The sequence below is a fragment of the Rhizopus delemar genome, genomic scaffold (genome assembly GCF_000149305.1).
Source record: "Rhizopus delemar RA 99-880 supercont3.20 genomic scaffold, whole genome shotgun sequence".
Lineage (NCBI taxonomy): Eukaryota > Fungi > Mucoromycota > Mucoromycetes > Mucorales > Rhizopodaceae > Rhizopus > Rhizopus delemar.
In genome coordinates, this window is record NW_027137846.1 from 165,080 (window position 1) to 182,144 (window position 17,065).

At 33.7% G+C, this 17,065-nt stretch overlaps 7 protein-coding genes and 1 non-coding gene across 8 annotated transcripts; 3 read left to right on the forward strand and 5 right to left on the reverse strand.

Annotated features, from left to right (window-relative positions):
* Positions 1-1,942: 1,942 nt before the first annotated feature.
* RO3G_16422 (uncharacterized protein) lies at positions 1,943-2,419 on the reverse strand (the record flags this gene model as incomplete). The annotated part of the gene is made up of 2 exons (XM_067671006.1): positions 1,943-2,060; positions 2,256-2,419. The coding sequence occupies 2 exons, from the start codon at positions 2,417-2,419 to the stop codon at positions 1,943-1,945; spliced, it is 282 nt and encodes a 93-aa protein (XP_067527107.1).
* Positions 2,420-2,798: 379 nt separating this feature from the next.
* Positions 2,799-3,854, reverse strand: RO3G_16423 (uncharacterized protein; the record flags this gene model as incomplete). The annotated part of the gene is made up of 1 exon (XM_067671007.1): positions 2,799-3,854. The coding sequence occupies one exon, from the start codon at positions 3,852-3,854 to the stop codon at positions 2,799-2,801; it is 1,056 nt and encodes a 351-aa protein (XP_067527108.1).
* Positions 3,855-4,307: 453 nt separating this feature from the next.
* Positions 4,308-7,082, reverse strand: RO3G_16424 (uncharacterized protein; the record flags this gene model as incomplete). The annotated part of the gene is made up of 4 exons (XM_067671008.1): positions 4,308-4,906; positions 5,222-5,559; positions 5,656-6,703; positions 6,764-7,082. 4 exons carry the CDS (start codon positions 7,080-7,082, stop codon positions 4,308-4,310), a joined length of 2,304 nt encoding a protein of 767 aa, XP_067527109.1.
* Positions 7,083-7,363: 281 nt separating this feature from the next.
* On the reverse strand, positions 7,364-8,455 carry RO3G_16425 (uncharacterized protein; the record flags this gene model as incomplete). The annotated part of the gene is made up of 1 exon (XM_067671009.1): positions 7,364-8,455. One exon carries the CDS (start codon positions 8,453-8,455, stop codon positions 7,364-7,366), a length of 1,092 nt encoding a protein of 363 aa, XP_067527110.1.
* A 1,367-nt stretch (positions 8,456-9,822) lies between these two features.
* Positions 9,823-9,894, reverse strand: RO3G_19213. Its single transcript has one exon. It is a non-coding gene; the product is annotated as a tRNA-Asp (tRNA).
* Positions 9,895-11,198: 1,304 nt separating this feature from the next.
* RO3G_16426 (uncharacterized protein) lies at positions 11,199-11,726 on the forward strand (the record flags this gene model as incomplete). Its single annotated transcript, XM_067671010.1, has 1 exon — positions 11,199-11,726. One exon carries the CDS (start codon positions 11,199-11,201, stop codon positions 11,724-11,726), a length of 528 nt encoding a protein of 175 aa, XP_067527111.1.
* A 2,251-nt stretch (positions 11,727-13,977) lies between these two features.
* RO3G_16427 (uncharacterized protein) lies at positions 13,978-14,557 on the forward strand (the record flags this gene model as incomplete). Its single annotated transcript, XM_067671011.1, has 2 exons — positions 13,978-14,462; positions 14,512-14,557. The coding sequence occupies 2 exons, from the start codon at positions 13,978-13,980 to the stop codon at positions 14,555-14,557; spliced, it is 531 nt and encodes a 176-aa protein (XP_067527112.1).
* A 1,725-nt stretch (positions 14,558-16,282) lies between these two features.
* Positions 16,283-16,930, forward strand: RO3G_16428 (uncharacterized protein; the record flags this gene model as incomplete). The annotated part of the gene is made up of 1 exon (XM_067671012.1): positions 16,283-16,930. One exon carries the CDS (start codon positions 16,283-16,285, stop codon positions 16,928-16,930), a length of 648 nt encoding a protein of 215 aa, XP_067527113.1.
* Positions 16,931-17,065: the final 135 nt, after the last annotated feature.

A 17,065-nucleotide genomic window follows, 5' to 3' on the forward strand; every position in this document is an offset into this window, starting at 1 on the left:
TAATCTTAATTTTTTCCCGATTATGTAACATTACAAGCAAAAGTTTTTTGCACTAATATTAGCTTGAAAGGCGCTACAAAATTCATGTTTTTGTGAGCCGCTACTGTTTGTAGTTCAAAAGATATAAAGCTTTAAAGTTGCAAGTTGAAAACATTGGAACCATTTTTCCACCCACTGTATAATCTTTAGTTTCACAACTATCGTCTTTTTGTAGTTTTTGTCTTCTATTTCATATTTGGCAAAACATTTTTAAAAGTGAAGTTCAGTCTAGTTAAATGAAATTATAAGAGGGGATATTTATATGATTATTATTGTTGTATAATGGTTTAAATAATAAAGGAAAAGGTAAAAACAAAGATCAAGAAACAGTTTGGGTACTTTTTGAGACTGATCTTTATTTCAGTTTAAGTTAAAGTAAAAATTATTCTAATTGAAGGCAGGTATTTATATCTTATTGAGTGAGTGGCTTGATATCTTCTATTGTTATCGTTCTTCTAATATTCAGGTACTTTAGCAAGTGTTATCTATAATTATGATTATGAAAACTTTTCATTTGTTCTTTTGTATGTCTGTCATAGATTATCTTTTACTCTGGGAATTCCTCAATGATTTGAATAACGTTATTTTACGCGTTATTTCAATTATGTGAAAGATTAGCAATATTCCTGACATTAGGTTGGATTTGGTTATTTTAGTTGATACGTCTTCTTATCAAAGAACTCTCATGAATACAATACATATTCTAAAAGAACATGTTTAATTGGAATTGATTGTATGATCTTATTTAAATAAACTTGTATTTTATTTTATTTTAATTATGATCTTGTATTAAGACTTATATTTATTAATGTCAACTACAATCAGTTACTGTTCTACAACAATTATTTTCTTGTGCTTTTCTATTTTTGAATTTTTTTGTTTATCTTTAGGGACTGAGGTCCCTCCTTCGACTGAGTCCTTTCTTCAGCAAAATTTACACCAACTGCGTCACAACATAAGAGGCGGTTGTTGTATAGTGTAAGGTGGTCGTTATTGTGATGATTGGATTGTGTAAGGTTTTTGTAGTATAAATAGGCTTGTACTGAATAAGTCTTGATATAAGATCAAAGGTTTAGATAGGATTTGATTCCAAAAAGAGTAATAGATTGAATATAAGTTCGCTTGTAATAAATGACCACCAGATCTTGTTAAGTAGATCAAACTGTTTTGAGTAAAGTAAAATAAAAAGATAATATAATAGGGATTACAATGAAGTGTATATGCTTCAAGGGACTTCTTGTTCTTGATGTTAAGTAAAATAAAAGAAAAATAAAAGAGATTTACTTTGAATGATATTTATTTGAAATAATCAAAAAGTAATATGAAGTAAGTAGAAACAAGGTTATGTAGAAACAAAAGTAAGTAAAAAGTATAAGAAATATTGAAGTTATTTATATGTTTTTGGTTTTTCTGATTATATGCTGTTTTTGATGATTTTATGGATATTCTATTGTAATAGCTTGTTTTCTATTTAGGCCTTGTGTATTTATAAAGGGTTTAAAGTAGTTTTGAATATGAAGTAAAGTTATATTTGAGTATTTTCTTGATAGGAGTGACCACCAGATCTTGTTTTAAAGTAGATCAGTCTTGATATAAAGGTAATAGTAGCTTGATATGAGCTTTAACAGTGATACAATGAAGATATTTGGCTTCAAGGGACTCGACTTGTTGTTGATGTTTAGTAAAATAGTAATAGTAATAAAAGAGATTTGCTTTGAATGATATTTATTTAAAAATAATCAAAAGTAAAGTATGTCAGAAGTAAGTTTGTCAAAAGTAAGTGAATTAATTGTTTTTATAGTTTTTATGAATTTTATAACATGCTTTAAAATTTAAAGCATGCCTTGATTTTAATGCACCTTTTAATTTTTGTGCCTTGCATTAATTTTTATGTACCTTCGGGTCAAAATTTATAATCTGCATCCTTACAGAAGCCCCCACCGATATGATGTTCGTCCTCGAACATTTTTTCATTCTTACACCAAGAGTCTTGTTCCCTGAGTTTTCTCATCATTGAGCGGCTTATAATATGGTTTGGTAGAATTGATCTGAGTTGATTGTTTTTCGTAGTAACATACATATGTTGACTTTTCTTTTCATTTGTTGGTCTGGTAAACTTGAGATGTGCCCATTCGGCAACATTATGAGCAAATATTCTGATTATGGTTCTCTTTTGCTTGTTTATCTCGATTTCCTCTCGCAATAGCTCTTCATACCTTTTGAAGTTTTTCATGAACTGATCCTGATAATGGTTTGCAAATTCTTGATTGAATTCGTATTGGTTACGGCATTGTTCTAATAAGTCATCCCAGAAGTCAGCCATGTTTTGAGTTTTTACAGACATGGGAGAAGAAGATTTGAGATCTATTTCTTCGTCCATTTTTTGAAATCTTTGCATTATCCAATCAATATATCCTTGGCGATCAGTATCGCTCTCTTCAGTGGCATACCGTATCTTATAGGGATTGCCTTGTTCTTTTTCTTGAGTAGAGAAGTATGTATTAAGAGCCTCCCTTGTAAGCTCCTTTCCAAAGGATTGATACATATCCCGGAAGTGCATTTGAATGGTTATGTCCATTTGTACAGGCAAGACATCTTCTTTTTCATCAGTTAAATCGACGAAGATGGTTTTGTTTTCTGAATTCATTGCCACAACTTTGTTTTTGAGGTATTTCGATGGTTTGTATTATTGTTAAATTATTATTTTTTTGATTTTTCTTGGTATATTATATAGTTTTTTTTTTTTTTGTTGTTATTTATTAGAAACATTCGTCTTGATCTAATTCTATGGGATTAGGAACGCGTCTTGCATTATCTGTAGACCACTGCACTTTTGGGATTGCATATATTTTAAGCCTATTTCCATGAACTCTTCTGATTCTATTGTCATCTGATTTGAAGCTTTTAATATGATAGGTCCCCTTTCCTAGAATACTATGTATGATAAAGGGTCCTTCCCATTTGTCTTGAAGCTTTCCTGACCACGACGTAGCCATATAATCCTTGTATAATAATACGATGTCACCTAACCTGAATGGGGGTTTAAGTTCCTTCTTTTCTTCAAGAATCTTATTTTCGATAGCTTTCTTTTGGGCCACTTGTGTCTGTTTGATAGATTGTGATGCTTGTTCGCGCACCAAATTCAGGTTCCTTATTTGGTGAATTGTTCTATGCATCAAAGTGGCATCAAAGCTTGGTGTTTTAAAGCCGATAATTCTATGATTGTTATCAAATGGTGTTTTCGGTTCATACCCATACATTAAGAAGAATGGGCTTTGTTTTGTTGTAGCTTGTTTGATAGATCTATATGCAAATAATGCAGCAGGTAAATACAGATGCCAGTCTTCTTTTTCTTCTGTGGATCTCTTTTGAAGTATTTGACCAAGTGTTCTGTTAAATCTTTCTATTAGCCCATTACTTTGTGGATTGTAAGGAGTAGTCGTCTTATGTATAATGGAAAAGTTATGACAAACAGCACGCACTAATCCGCTTACAAAAGGTTTTCCATTATCTGTGACTATAAGAGTAGGACAGCCATGTCTACTAATAACTTCTTCATATAGAAATATGGCTATCTCTGAGGCAGTTTGTAATCTAAGTGGTTTTGCCTCTACATACTTGGTCAGGTAATCTATGGCTGCAACGATATATCTGTGTCCTGCTCGAGAAGCTTGCACATGCTTTACGTCTATTGCTATTCGATCAAAGGGTTTGGGTGATACTGGAACTGGATATAACTCTTCATTCAATCGCTTTTTTCCATAGACTTGACATCGATGACATTTCTGTACATAATTTAAAATGTCTTGAGCCATGTTTTCCCAGTAATACCTGGATGCAATCTTGTGTAATGTGTTATTATATGCCAAGTGTCCTCCCAAAGGATGTTGATGGTATGCATATAACATCTCTTCAGCTTCTTGTTTTGATAAAACTTTTCGTATTATACCATTTTCCGTATTATATCTATATAATATACCATTATAAATGGTATATCTTTTTGCGTTTTGTTTAATGTATTTTTGCATCTTTGTTTCTATGCCACTGGGCAGATTTTGTTCTTGCAGGTATATCTTCAAATATTTGATTTTATCGGAATTCATTGTTGTTTTCAAGTTGGATTGTATAAATTTGTATATTTATAGTATATTTGTTTGTTTGTTTGTTTTTTTTTTTTTTTTTTTATTTATTATTATTGGTCAACTACCCCCTCCCTTCCTCCATGTAGTTCAGTTAAAATTTAATGAGTAATATTGTTATAGATATGTTTAATATCCAAGACGTGATAAGAAATCAGCACTTTCATTGACGCGACCAGGCCTATACTTTATCTCGTATTCATATTCTGATAAGATGGCTATCCAACGTGCTAATATTCCAGTGGGATTTTTGGCTTTTAGAAGTCCAGTTAATGCAGAGTGATCGGTCATAATGGTAAACTTCTCTCCAAGCAAATATGGTCTAAACATTTTTACTGCCCATACTACAGCCAAACATTCTAATTTGGTTGCAGCATAATTTACTTCGCTGGATTTCAGGCTTCGACTGGCATAGATAACTGGATGTTCTTTTCCATCTGCATCCAACTGTGTGAGAATACAACCTAAGCCTAATTTCGATGCATCCGTTACCAAGATAAATGGCTTACTGAAATCTGGCCTAGATAATACTGGTGCTGTTGTAAGTAATCCTTTGAGTGTTAAAAAGGATTGTGTTGTCTTATCAGTCCATGGTATTTTCTTCAATGTCTTGGTTTGGTCATGTAGCGGTCGTGCTATTGCCGCAAAATTCTTTATAAATCTTCTGTAATAAGAGGCTAACCCAAGAAATCCTCGTATTTGAGTCACAGTTTGAGGAATAGGATAATCTATTATTTTCTGTATTTTGCTGGGATCGGTTTGGATTCCTTCTTTTGTAATGATGTATCCAAGGAATTTGAGATGATTCTTAAAAAAGAAACACTTTTCAGGATTTAACTTCAGATTTGCTATCTTGATGCAATTAAAAACTTGTTTCAGATGTTGTAAATGGTCATCGTTATTTCTTGAATATATGTTAAGGTCATCTATATATGCGACCAAACATTTGTTAATTAATGGCCGAAAACATAAGTCAATAAGTCTTTGGAACGTGGCTGGTGAATTGACCAGTCCCATTGGTAAAGTATTGTAATGGTATACACCATATTTCGTCGTAAAAGCAGTAAGTTCTTTGCTTTCTTCTTCCAAAGGCACCTGGTGAAAACCTGCTCGCATGTCTAAGGCTGAAAATATTGACGCTTTTCCCAATGTATCTAAGAGATCGTCTATTCTAGGCAAAGGATACGAGTCTTTTTTGGTAACAGCATTAAGCTTTCTATAATCGATAACCATCCGGTATTCTCCATTCTTTTTCTTTACTAAGATAACCGGGGCCGCCCAAGGACTATTTGAAGGTGATATCACACCGAGTTTACAATATTTGTCAATTTCTTGTTCTAAGTATTTAGCTTCAATTGGGCTCAATCGATATGGTCGATGGCTAATAGGTTGAGTGTCTTGTTCAATAATGATTTTATGTGTAATTATTGATGTGTTTCCGATCGTATCATTATTCCAGTCAAATATGCTATAATACTTTTTCAGTAATATTCTTAATTTCTTCTCAACAGCTTTATCCAGGTTTCCAACTTCTAATTTGGTGTATAATTCTGATTCCAAAGGCTCCTTTTCTTTTTTATTTATACTGGGGGATTCTTCTAAATCCATCACGAATAATTCTGGATTTGATAAGACATCATAAGCTTTAACGTTTGTTTCTTCTTGTAAATCTATTTCCTCCAATATTCCAATTTCTTCAAAGGGGCAAAGGAGTATATGTTCTCGTGTACGATTATAAAGATGTATTTCTATTGTCTTTCTGTTCATTATTAAATTTGAAGATGAATCAAAACATCCATATACATATTTCAATTTTGCATTTGTGATTTCAAAGATATATTTGATATTTTTGTTTTGGGTTTTTGCTTTATCTATTACCAGCTTTTTTGATGAATTTGCTGAAATATACAGTCCATTTCTTCCTGCTGTAATATAACAGATATCTTTTAAATGGTTAATAACCATTTCCTCTTGGCCATCATTCTCTAATACTAGTAACGATTTTTCATCATTTTCTTCATCTTCTGACTCATTTAAACTTGAACTTTCTTCTTCTGTTTCATTTTCAGAACCTTCTTCAGAAGAATTTTCTATAGTTTCATCTTCAAAATGCACTTGTTTTACAAGATGTGAGTTTGTAGTGCTGACTGGATTCTTGTAAGTTTGTTTGTAACTAGAGACTTGTGGTAGTTTCTCATTTTTACGTAAAAATGATATTTCCAATTCTGCATTCTTGTTCTTATATGTTACTTTCAATGATGAAGTATTAAAATCAATTCTTGCTTTAGAGCGATTAAGCCAATTATTTCCAATGATAAAATGACTAGGACAGCTAGGAAGTACTTCTACTGTACATGGAATGATCATATTTTCCTTTACTTGAATTGGTACATCATAGATTATTCCCAATGCTGGCTGTTTAGTCCCATTTCCTAACGTGAACACACTTTCCGATGAAGCATCTATTTCTAAATTTAAAGCATCTGCGAGAGCTTTTGACATACAGGTCTTTGCTGCACCACAGTCTACTAACGCCCTAATTCTTTTCGATCCTATGCTCACTTTAGAATATACAGCGGTTGTACTGTAGTCTTCATTATCTTCAATTACTGCAATTGTAGTTTTATCGGGACTTATTGTTCTTTTTTGTTGATTGGGTCTGCATACCGTGGTAAGTTGTCTTCTTAATGACGGCACGGTTGTTATTAGATCTCGGACGGTGATATTTGCTGGTTTATCCAACACGTCGGCAGCTATATCATACAATATTTCAGGTTTTCTTCGTTTAATTATTTTTTTCTTTGTAGGTTGATTGTCTTTAATTTCTATCGGTAATTCAGTATCCATGTCCATGTTTTGATCTGTGGTGATTTTTTGTATAGGTGGTTGATTTATTTCTTCCATATGTCTTCGAGTGGTTACTCTTTTCGTAACTGTGGGCTTTTCAGGTTCTTTTCTTTTTGATGAGGCTTTCCCTTTACTATAAGGTGCTACCCTTGATGAAATCACTTCTGGAGGTCTGTCAGGTCTAACAGCAGCGCACAATTCATGGTTATATGGATCATATTCTCCTTCAGTGATTAAGGCATTAAGATGGTGTTGTGAAGTTGGCTTGTTAATGGGTTTAGTATATTGATGGGTGTTCGATTGACCATTCTTTTGATTGTCAAAAGCAATCGACCCCATTAGTTTTTTGAGTTTTGGGCTTGATTATTTGTGTCATCTCTAGGAGGATAACGTCTGTAATTTGAAGGCTCTTCCCTACGATTATAATAATTGTTACGGTAGTTGCGTTGGTTATTCCTATTTGACTGTGGATAATATGATTGTTGTTGTTTGTTGAGTTCATTTCTAATTGTTTCTTGAATGAGAGTTACAATGTCTTGTTGATCAACCTTATGAACGCTAGTACTTTCTTTATGTCTATTGGTTTGATGCTTGTATGAAGGAGAGTGATTGATATCATTGACGACATCCATAGTTGTCAACTGGTTAGGACCAGTGATAATGTTATGAGCAACGTTTGATTTATCCATCCTTTCGTTCATACGCGCATTACCAACAGGAATATATTGAAGCATGCGTTCATCGGTATCAATAAGATCTATATTATGTTTATAGATCGAAGCATGATTATAGTATGTATTGTCGTCATTGTATATTAACGCATTATTAACATTTCTGGGAAGGAAAGGGTTGTCCACTATGGCAATTTTTCTTGGTCTGTTGGCATTCCACCAACCTTCTGCATGAACTGTCCAGTCTTTGAATGTGCGAGAACTGCATTGAATACAAAATTGTTTTATTTCTCTGAGGAGCCCCGCACGAAATCTACTTTCAATAACTTCTTCGCTATCTATGTCTGCTAGATCTGCTGCTTCCCTAAGACGTGCAAGGAAGATTTGCGGATGTTCCTGCTCACCTTGGAACATTTCATTGAACTCCAGTTCATAAGTTTGTATGAGCTCAGGAGTAATATAATGTTTTTTTAATTTTTCTATTGCTTGCTCGTATCCGATATCAGGCTGTTCTTTAAGAATTGTTCTTTCGAAATAAACCTTGGCAGCACGACGCAACTGGGATTTGAGAACGATCAATTTCCGGGCATCGCTATGGGTATTTGTAATTGCCAAGTAAGAATCAAGGGTTTCTTGAAAATGTCTAAAATCTTCGCCTTCATATCCGTAGAATTCAATAAGACGGGGTCTGAAGCCTTGAATGGCGCTTTGATTATTGACAGTAGCCAACACGGTTTGTCCTGATTGTAATGAGGCCATTGTATAGTCTTGATGTTGTAAGTATTGTTGATATATATGTTTCTTCTTTTTGTTTGTGTAGTAAGTGTTGGTTGATAATAAACGTTTGATTAATAAATTTGCTTGATTTTTCCCCTCGTAGTGACCACCAAATGTAATAGCTTGTTTTCTATTTAGGCCTTGTGTATTTATAAAGGGTTTAAAGTAGTTTTGAATATGAAGTAAAGTTATATTTGAGTATTTTCTTGATAGGAGTGACCACCAGATCTTGTTTTAAAGTAGATCAGTCTTGATATAAAGGTAATAGTAGCTTGATATGAGCTTTAACAGTGATACAATGAAGATATTTGGCTTCAAGGGACTCGACTTGTTGTTGATGTTTAGTAAAATAGTAATAGTAATAAAAGAGATTTGCTTTGAATGATATTTATTTAAAAATAATCAAAAGTAAAGTATGTCAGAAGTAAGTTTGTCAAAAGTAAGTGAATTAATTGTTTTTATAGTTTTTATGAATTTTATAACATGCTTTAAAATTTAAAGCATGCCTTGATTTTAATGCACCTTTTAATTTTTGTGCCTTGCATTAATTTTTATGTACCTTCGGGTCAAAATTTATAATCTGCATCCTTACACTATATTTTTTTGTATTTTTCTGGATTTATCTGTATTCATACGTATTTGTTTGTATGTTCCTGGATTTAAACTAATTGGAGAGAGAAAAGTCGAATGCTGCCAAAGTTTGCTGCATTGTGTTGTAATGATTTGGTTTATAGTAGTTTCTCTGTTTGGGAGTGTTGAGTTAAGGTTTAAATAAACAGATTTGGGTGTAATTGATATAAGAGTTGCTTTTATATGAGTCAGATTTGGCTTGATTCGCTTGTTATAGTGACCACCAGATCTTAAAAAGTAGATCAGACTGTTTTGATAAAGGTAAAATAAAAAAAAAAAAGATAAAAAGATAAATAAAAGGGGGTTTTACAATGAAGTATGATAGCTTCAAGGGACTTCTTGTTCTTGATGTTAAATAAAATAAGAGATAATTTGCCTCTTTAAAAGAATATTTATTTGATAAAAAGAAAAAGTAAAATAAGAAGTGAAGTAAGTAAGAAGTTAATAAGAAGTGAAGTATTTTTGTGATTATTATTTGGAGTTATTTATATGTTTTTGGATTTTATGCTTTTGTTCTGTTTTTGGTATTTTGGGTGGTTGTTATAACATAAGAGGCGGTTGTTGTATAGTGTAAGGTGGTCGTTGCAAACTGTAAGGCGTTCGTTATGAACTGCAACGATTTAAATTCCGCCGTTTTGTTCTTGCGTGTTACAGTGTTACAGTGTAACAAAAGACGTGACAAAGAAACAAAAAACCATTCTGAATAGTAGAACGAAGAACTCTCCGGCGGGGAATTGAACCCCGGTCTCCCGCGTGACAGGCGGGGATACTTACCACTATACTACCGAAGATTCGTATATGATGATAAGATATTGGCCATTGGTGGAGTAAACTCGACTTGAGTTCCACCACTGCAAATAATATAGAGACTTTGACGTAGATTTTTAACAGACCTGACAATCATAGATCCGTAGATTTAATAATTTTTTTTATGAGAAACCATTATATCTTGCTGTGTTACACCTTTTTTAATTTTGAAAAAAGATTTAGGTGCGAAAAAAATAAAGAAATTTATCGATATTTTTGTTTTTTTTGTAGGGTAAGTATTCATAAAGTTATTCATGTTTTAAAAAAGTGTCTGTTTTTTTTACAGATGATCTTTTTTTGGTAAGCCTGTTCCCCTCTACTGTTGAAAGACCGATGTCTTCTTTTTTTTTATTTTTGAGGCAAAATGCGGAAATCAAAAGCAATTTGCGATTATTTTGTTCAGAAGAATACATATTAGGAAGGTGGTTTGTGTTTTTTAGCTTAGATCATTACAAACGTGTTACAAAACGTAATAAAATAGTTGTGTTTGGGAAAAAAAATGACCTGGTAAAAAAAGACTTCGTAAAAAAAAAAGACCGTAAAAAAAAAAAGTAAGTTAAAAAAAAGACGAAGTGAAAAAAAAAAAGAGTCTGGCAATAGAAGGTTCATTGTTCAAATGAAAACAATCATCTAACAACAAGTACACTTCATAGAAATGCAAACTACTTTTACATTATAAAAAAAGAATACGTGTATATTCTAAAAGAATAGAAAAATAAAGAAGCTCTGCTAACATTTTGTTACAAGGCAGTTATAATTAACAAATACATACAAAACGTTTTTGTTTATCAAGTAAATAGATTGTTTTATTATTTTTTATGACAAATATTGTAAAAGAATATATGTTTTTAAGCTTATACTCGCTCATTACTTACAGTGAGTTAAAAAACCGTTTCAGTGTTCTTCCTAAATATGGTTTTGCTACCATTACTATCGATATACTTAGTAAAATTCTATATTTCATATATCATATGAAAGCACTAGTCCTGATGTATCATACAATATAGAAATAGTATTACTTTTTCAATATTTGCTTATTAAACCTTATAAAATTACTACAGTCGGTGCACTGAAACGGTTTTTTAACTCCATTCAAAAAAACGTAAATACTTTTAACAGTTACGCAGACTTCATTTTTCATATATGCAATACATACAGAAATAAGTGACTAGAATGACGCTTTGCATTTATTAAAAAAATGAGTACATAAACACGTTATTTTATTAATAAACGCGTAACAAATTTCATCCTTTTTCATTTAACATTTTCAACCCAATCTTTATTAAAAATGGCTCGCTCTATTTCCCAAGATACTCAAAATGATTTGAGAGTGCTGCTAGAGACCGATTTATCGTATGAAGAAATTGCTGATCGCTTGACTCTCTCTAAAGCCACTGTTCATCGATATTGCAAAAAATGGAATATCCAAAGACCCGATAATACTGGCGGACGACCTTCGATCTTAACTGAAGCAAGCAAGTCCCTCATGAAGAGAATGGTGATCTTAGGGCGACTGAAGTCTGGTGTTGAGGTCTTCGATTATTTTAAGGCTATTTATCCAAGGTTGACTTACAACACTACCCTAAACGCCTTAAAAAGCCTAGGATTCAAAGCCCGACCCAAAAGAAAGGTACCTCTTTTGTCAGCAAAACACAGGAAAGCACGTTTGGATTGGGCACTTGCTCATAGATACTGGACCACTGACGACTGGAGAAAGGTTATCTTCTCTGACGAATCGAAAATCAACGTTTGGGTTCTGATGGAGTTGAATTCTACTGGAGTCTGCCTGGAAGCCCATTACAGCCTCATCATGTAATTCCAACCGTAAAACACGGAGGAGGAAGCGTTATGGTGTGGGCTTGTATGACTTCCCATAGAGTTGGATATATCTGCGAGATATACGACGACAGAATGACTGCACCGGATTATTTCCATATCCTAAAAACTGAACTGGCAGACACCCTTGCTTACTACCGATTGGGAGATGGTGATTTCATTTTTCAGCACGATAATGATCCAAAACACACTACCAAGATAACAACAACTTATCTTAAAGAAGAAGCAAAATATCCAGTGTTGCCTTGGCCCTCTCAATCGCCTGACCTGAACCCAATTGAGCACATGTGGAGACATTTAAAGTTGAAATTAGCTCTATATGAGCAAAGAGCAAGAGGTGTCCATGAACTATGGGAAAGAATCAAAATTGAGTGGGAAACATTTGATAGGGATGTTTGTTGTAAATATATTGATAGTATGCCGGCTAGAGTTCAAGCTGTAATAAAAGCTAAGGGTGGAAATACTATATATTAGTATTTTTTTACCTAGTTAAAAAACCGTTTCAGTCATTGTCTTTTTTAAAATGGCCATTGCTCAAGATGTACTTCATAGATTAAGATGAGATGTACATTGCTTTGTTGCAAAAAAGCGATATAATAACATAATAAAAAAGAACACGTGTACTCTAGATACTTTTTTGAAAAAAAGGATAAATGTGTGAGTTTCAATTTTACTGAAACGGTTTTTTAACTCACTGTACTTTATGTTTGCACATGGGTGTAATTTGCCATTAGTCATTAGTCATTAGAGATGTGGGCAGTGGCAACTTTCTTTACCAAAAAAGCTTTTCAGCAATAAACAACAATATAAGTCTGATATTCTTATAGTTTCTTTAAGTTGGAAAGAACAACTTTGCCCATGAGTCTCATGTTCGTCATCCGAATGTGTGCCATTAGGAATTCCTAATGTAAGAAAAAAAGAAACCGATATTAGACTTCGTTATTATTTTTTTTGTTATAAACTTACATTTGACCAGAACTTGAGCTTTCTTTTTTATCTTTTGTACCTTGAGCATCTAATGATAGTCCATGAAACAAAACCAGGGAAAAAAAAAAAGTTACTTTAAGCACCGATTTTGTTTTTTGAAATTTAACCTTTTTTTTTATCAGACACGTTTTCTCTTTCTACCTATTTTTTTGCTATTTCTAAATTTAAAAATTATAAACAACATGAACAACTTCAACGCCACCAAAATTGCTTGCACCTGTTCTGAATGCAGCAGCCAACTAAATGGATACAGAATGCTTGCAAAGAGAACTGTTAGAACTCATGTTCTTATGGATAGATATAGAAATAGAGGTTTTTTTTTATTTTTCAGTGGAAATACAAACGTGCTAATGTAAAAAAAAACAAACAAACAATAGAATCGAGAAGAGTATCTGAAGCTAACTGTTAAGGATACATAAGATTATAGTCACTTTATGTTAGTAAAAGGAATCGGATATGATCCTGAATAGTATGTTGACATAACTTGGAATCATTTATAACATTATTCCCAGAACAGATCAATAAAAGACTTTGATTAGATTTTTATATTAAGCTTTATTCATATTAACTTCACATAGTCAAATAATATGGCATGGTTGTAATATAGTTTATTGATGATATGAGCATGTTGAATAAGGAATGACAATTACTTACCGGATCATCATTAAGTCATGTAAACCTTTATCCTAACTGAGATATTATTATTAGCCGTAATATCCAATCACGGAACTAGAGGATTTTATATTCATCCGTACCATCTCCTAAATAGTCCTACGCCCAGAGCTACCTGAAACCATCCCAATAGCATAATTGACAATACAGGCTAGGAACAGGCTAAACTAATAATTAGAAATATTAATCATCTATTCTGTCAAATTGATCATAAATCTGTCCTAATTCTTTATCCGTATCATGTCTATAAATACTCTCACTTTTTACATGTAGAATTTATCATATTCAATCTTAGTTATCTTAACTTAATAAAGAGATACCAAGTTCTAACAGTATTTCTTTATCTTTGTTGTTATACTACTTTTACCTAAAACCCCCTATCCTAAACAACCCCCCTATTCTAAACACTAACGACAACGGGGAGGAAACTGTCGAATACTCGTCAGCCATTCCTGAGCCAGTAATTGAAGGTATATTTCAAACAACAAAGTATTTAATATAAGAAAGATTTTATTTATTGAAATATATTTTGCAACTTGTTAGACGGAATGAATGTTGACGAAGAGGAGGGAATGAGTAATGAGCAGCAGCTTCGTCACCTTTTGCTGTTGTTCATTGTGCTTTTTCAAGCAAAGCACCTCTCGGTGAAAGCCGGTGAAGACTTGTTGGCCTTTCTTTCCTTTTTTGTCCGTTCTCTTGGCCATAGTATGGAGATTCCAACAAAGATCTCTACTGCCCGTACTATGGTCAATTATTCCAAGGCCACCGATGGTTTGTCCCGTTTTCTTGTTTGCTCTGCTTGTCGAAGCGTTTACACTTCTGGAAGCTTGCATTCTCGCTCCTGTGGATATGTACGCTTCCCTAACAACCCTTATCGACAAGCACAACCATGTGGAAATGCTCTTTTTGTAGGCAGCAGTTTAAAGCCAGTGCTTGAGTATCCCTACAACTCAATTGTTGAGACTTTAAAAAAGTTCTTTATGCGACCCAGCTTTGAACAACAGATTGAGCAATGGAGAAAAAGGTCAGTTGATGAAGATGTCATGTTCGACATACAGTAGGTCAAAAAACTGCTGCAAGGAATCCATTTTTCTTGGTTTTTGTAGCGCACATCCTGTTACAATGGCACAAACTGCCTCTGTTCCCACATAGTAAATCTTCTACATGTCTTGAAAAATCCGAAAGAGTTTAAGCCCTATTGGATAAGTATTGAAGGAAGTATGAGATGCGCAATTTGAAAATTTGGAAAAACGAAAATTTGAACGGAATGAATTTATTTATTAATATTTAGTTGAACCTCCTTTTCTATTAATAATCTCTTGAGTTCTTTTCAAAATGTTATCTACATGCCTTTGGCAAAGTTATTTATCGAAGTCAATTCATATTTCATCAACTCGTTCCCAAAGCATATCTGTGTTCTTTGCTCTACGTTCGTAATAATTGAGCTACAACTTCAATGGATGCCATACGTGCTCGATTGAATTTAAGTCCGGGCTCTGAGCTGGCCAATCGTTAATATAGCTCTCTTGGTTACTACATAACTAGGCCATTGTAAATTATGTCTTGTGCTTTGGGTCATTGTCATGCTAAAATTAAATGTTGGACCAGTCGAAATTGTAGTACTTCATAGTACCACAAAGCGTAGTGTTCAAAATATGCTGGTAAACACCCGAGTACAACTTTCCATCGTAAATTCAGCAAGCATATTCTGGTCCTTCAGAGGTTATACAACACCAGGACATCAATTTGCTAGCTTCATGCTGAATTACAAAATCCAGGTCATGATGTTGAAAAAGGTCATTTGGCCTTTTCCGATAGTGATTATCACCATCAAAGCCCTATACGTTGATCTTGGTTTCATTAAAGTAAACGATTTGTTGTCAGTCAACCATTGCCCAATCCTGATGCTCCTTGTTCCATTTCAACTGATGCTACGTATGCACTTTTGTCTGAAATGGCTCCTTTTTTTCTATCAGAAAATGGAACTCCATTGATTTCAGTACGTTAATTTCTGACTGGTATGAGATATCGTAGCCAAATCCAACCAGCTCCCGGTATACCTCTTTGGAAGTCTTTAAAACCCGTTCAATGACTTTTCTTTTGATTAACCGCTTCGTCACTTTGGAGACTACTGCAGGTCTATCACCTGTGCTCACTGTCCTACTTGAAAACAACGTTATAAAGTATCTACTAACAGTTGATTCATGTAATCCAGTCTCCTTAGCAATATCATATTTTGATGTGGATCCGGTTAATGTCTGTTTGAGATCGTTTACTTTCTCCTCTGACAGTGATTTATGCATGCAATTGACGAGAGGCTAAAAACGAGAAATAATTTAAACAAGGGAATATAAAGTTTAAAATAAAGGAATTGTAAGCACTCTTAAATACAGATAACATTCTAATCACGTCAAAAGTGAGAAAAATTGTGATGGCAACCGGTTGGGTTGTATTAAAATTCGCCATTTAAAACATATGTGAACAAGTAAAAAATGTCGGATGTTCATAATACTACCTTTAGCGATCTCAAATTCCACCAATAAACATTGCCCATATCCGATAATCGACGAATAAACGCACTTTCTATTGAGGTACAAACAGTCAAAGTTTGAGATAGTTTGGTGCAGTATCCATGGACAAGCAGCTGTAAAACATGAATTTTGCAATTCCTTGCAGCAGTTTTTTGACCTACTGTATATATGGAAATAATTCCAGACCCCTAGCGTTTTATATGTTATATGCGAAAGCTGTCGCTTTTTAATGAGGTATCGTACGTAGCTCTATCGTATCTGACTGCAGAGATACAAAGCAAAACGTATAAAATTGCAAAACATTCGAACAATTATTCCAACAACTGTACCTTTGACCAAGCACCGTATGAAGGAAAGATATGAATTTGCTCGTGCACATCTATCGTGGACCATCGACGATTGGAAAAAAGTAATTTTCAGTGACGAAGCTAAAGTGAATAGAATTGGTTCAGATGGTTTACAATGGACTTGGACCAATGGCGACAAGTTAAAAGACTTTCAGGTTCAGCATATGATCAAGCATGGAGGAGGCTCATTGATGCTGTGGGGCTGTTTAACATGGCATGGTGTTGGATACCTATCCAATATCAAGGGAAGCATTAATTCTGACTTTTACATTGGTATTTTGGAAGATGAGTTAATGAAAACGATTGATTGGTATGATCTTGAAAAAGAAGATATTATATTCCAGCAAGACAATGCTAGTATCCATACTGCCAAAAAAGTCTCTGAGTGGCTGGACAACAATAATATTACTGTATTAAGATGGCCTTCTCACTCTCCAGACTTAAATCCTATTGAGAATCTTTGGTCAATCCTGAAACGACGCTTATTGCAGTATGAAAAGCAGCCGGACGGAATGCTTGAGTTATGGTCAAGAGTAGAGAACGTTTGGGAGTCAATTACTCAGAATGAGTGCCAAAAACTCATAGAAAGTATGCCTAAACGTATTAAAGCAGTTTACAATGCAAAAGGAGGACATACTAAATATTAATTGTTATAAAATAAAAATCTCACAAAACCCTTCAAGTGTGTGTCTGTTTTTAAAATGCTATTAGTCCGCGATCATTACATGAAACTCGGAGTTTAAACATTATCCAAGTACCCTATCGCCGTGGCTTTCAGATGA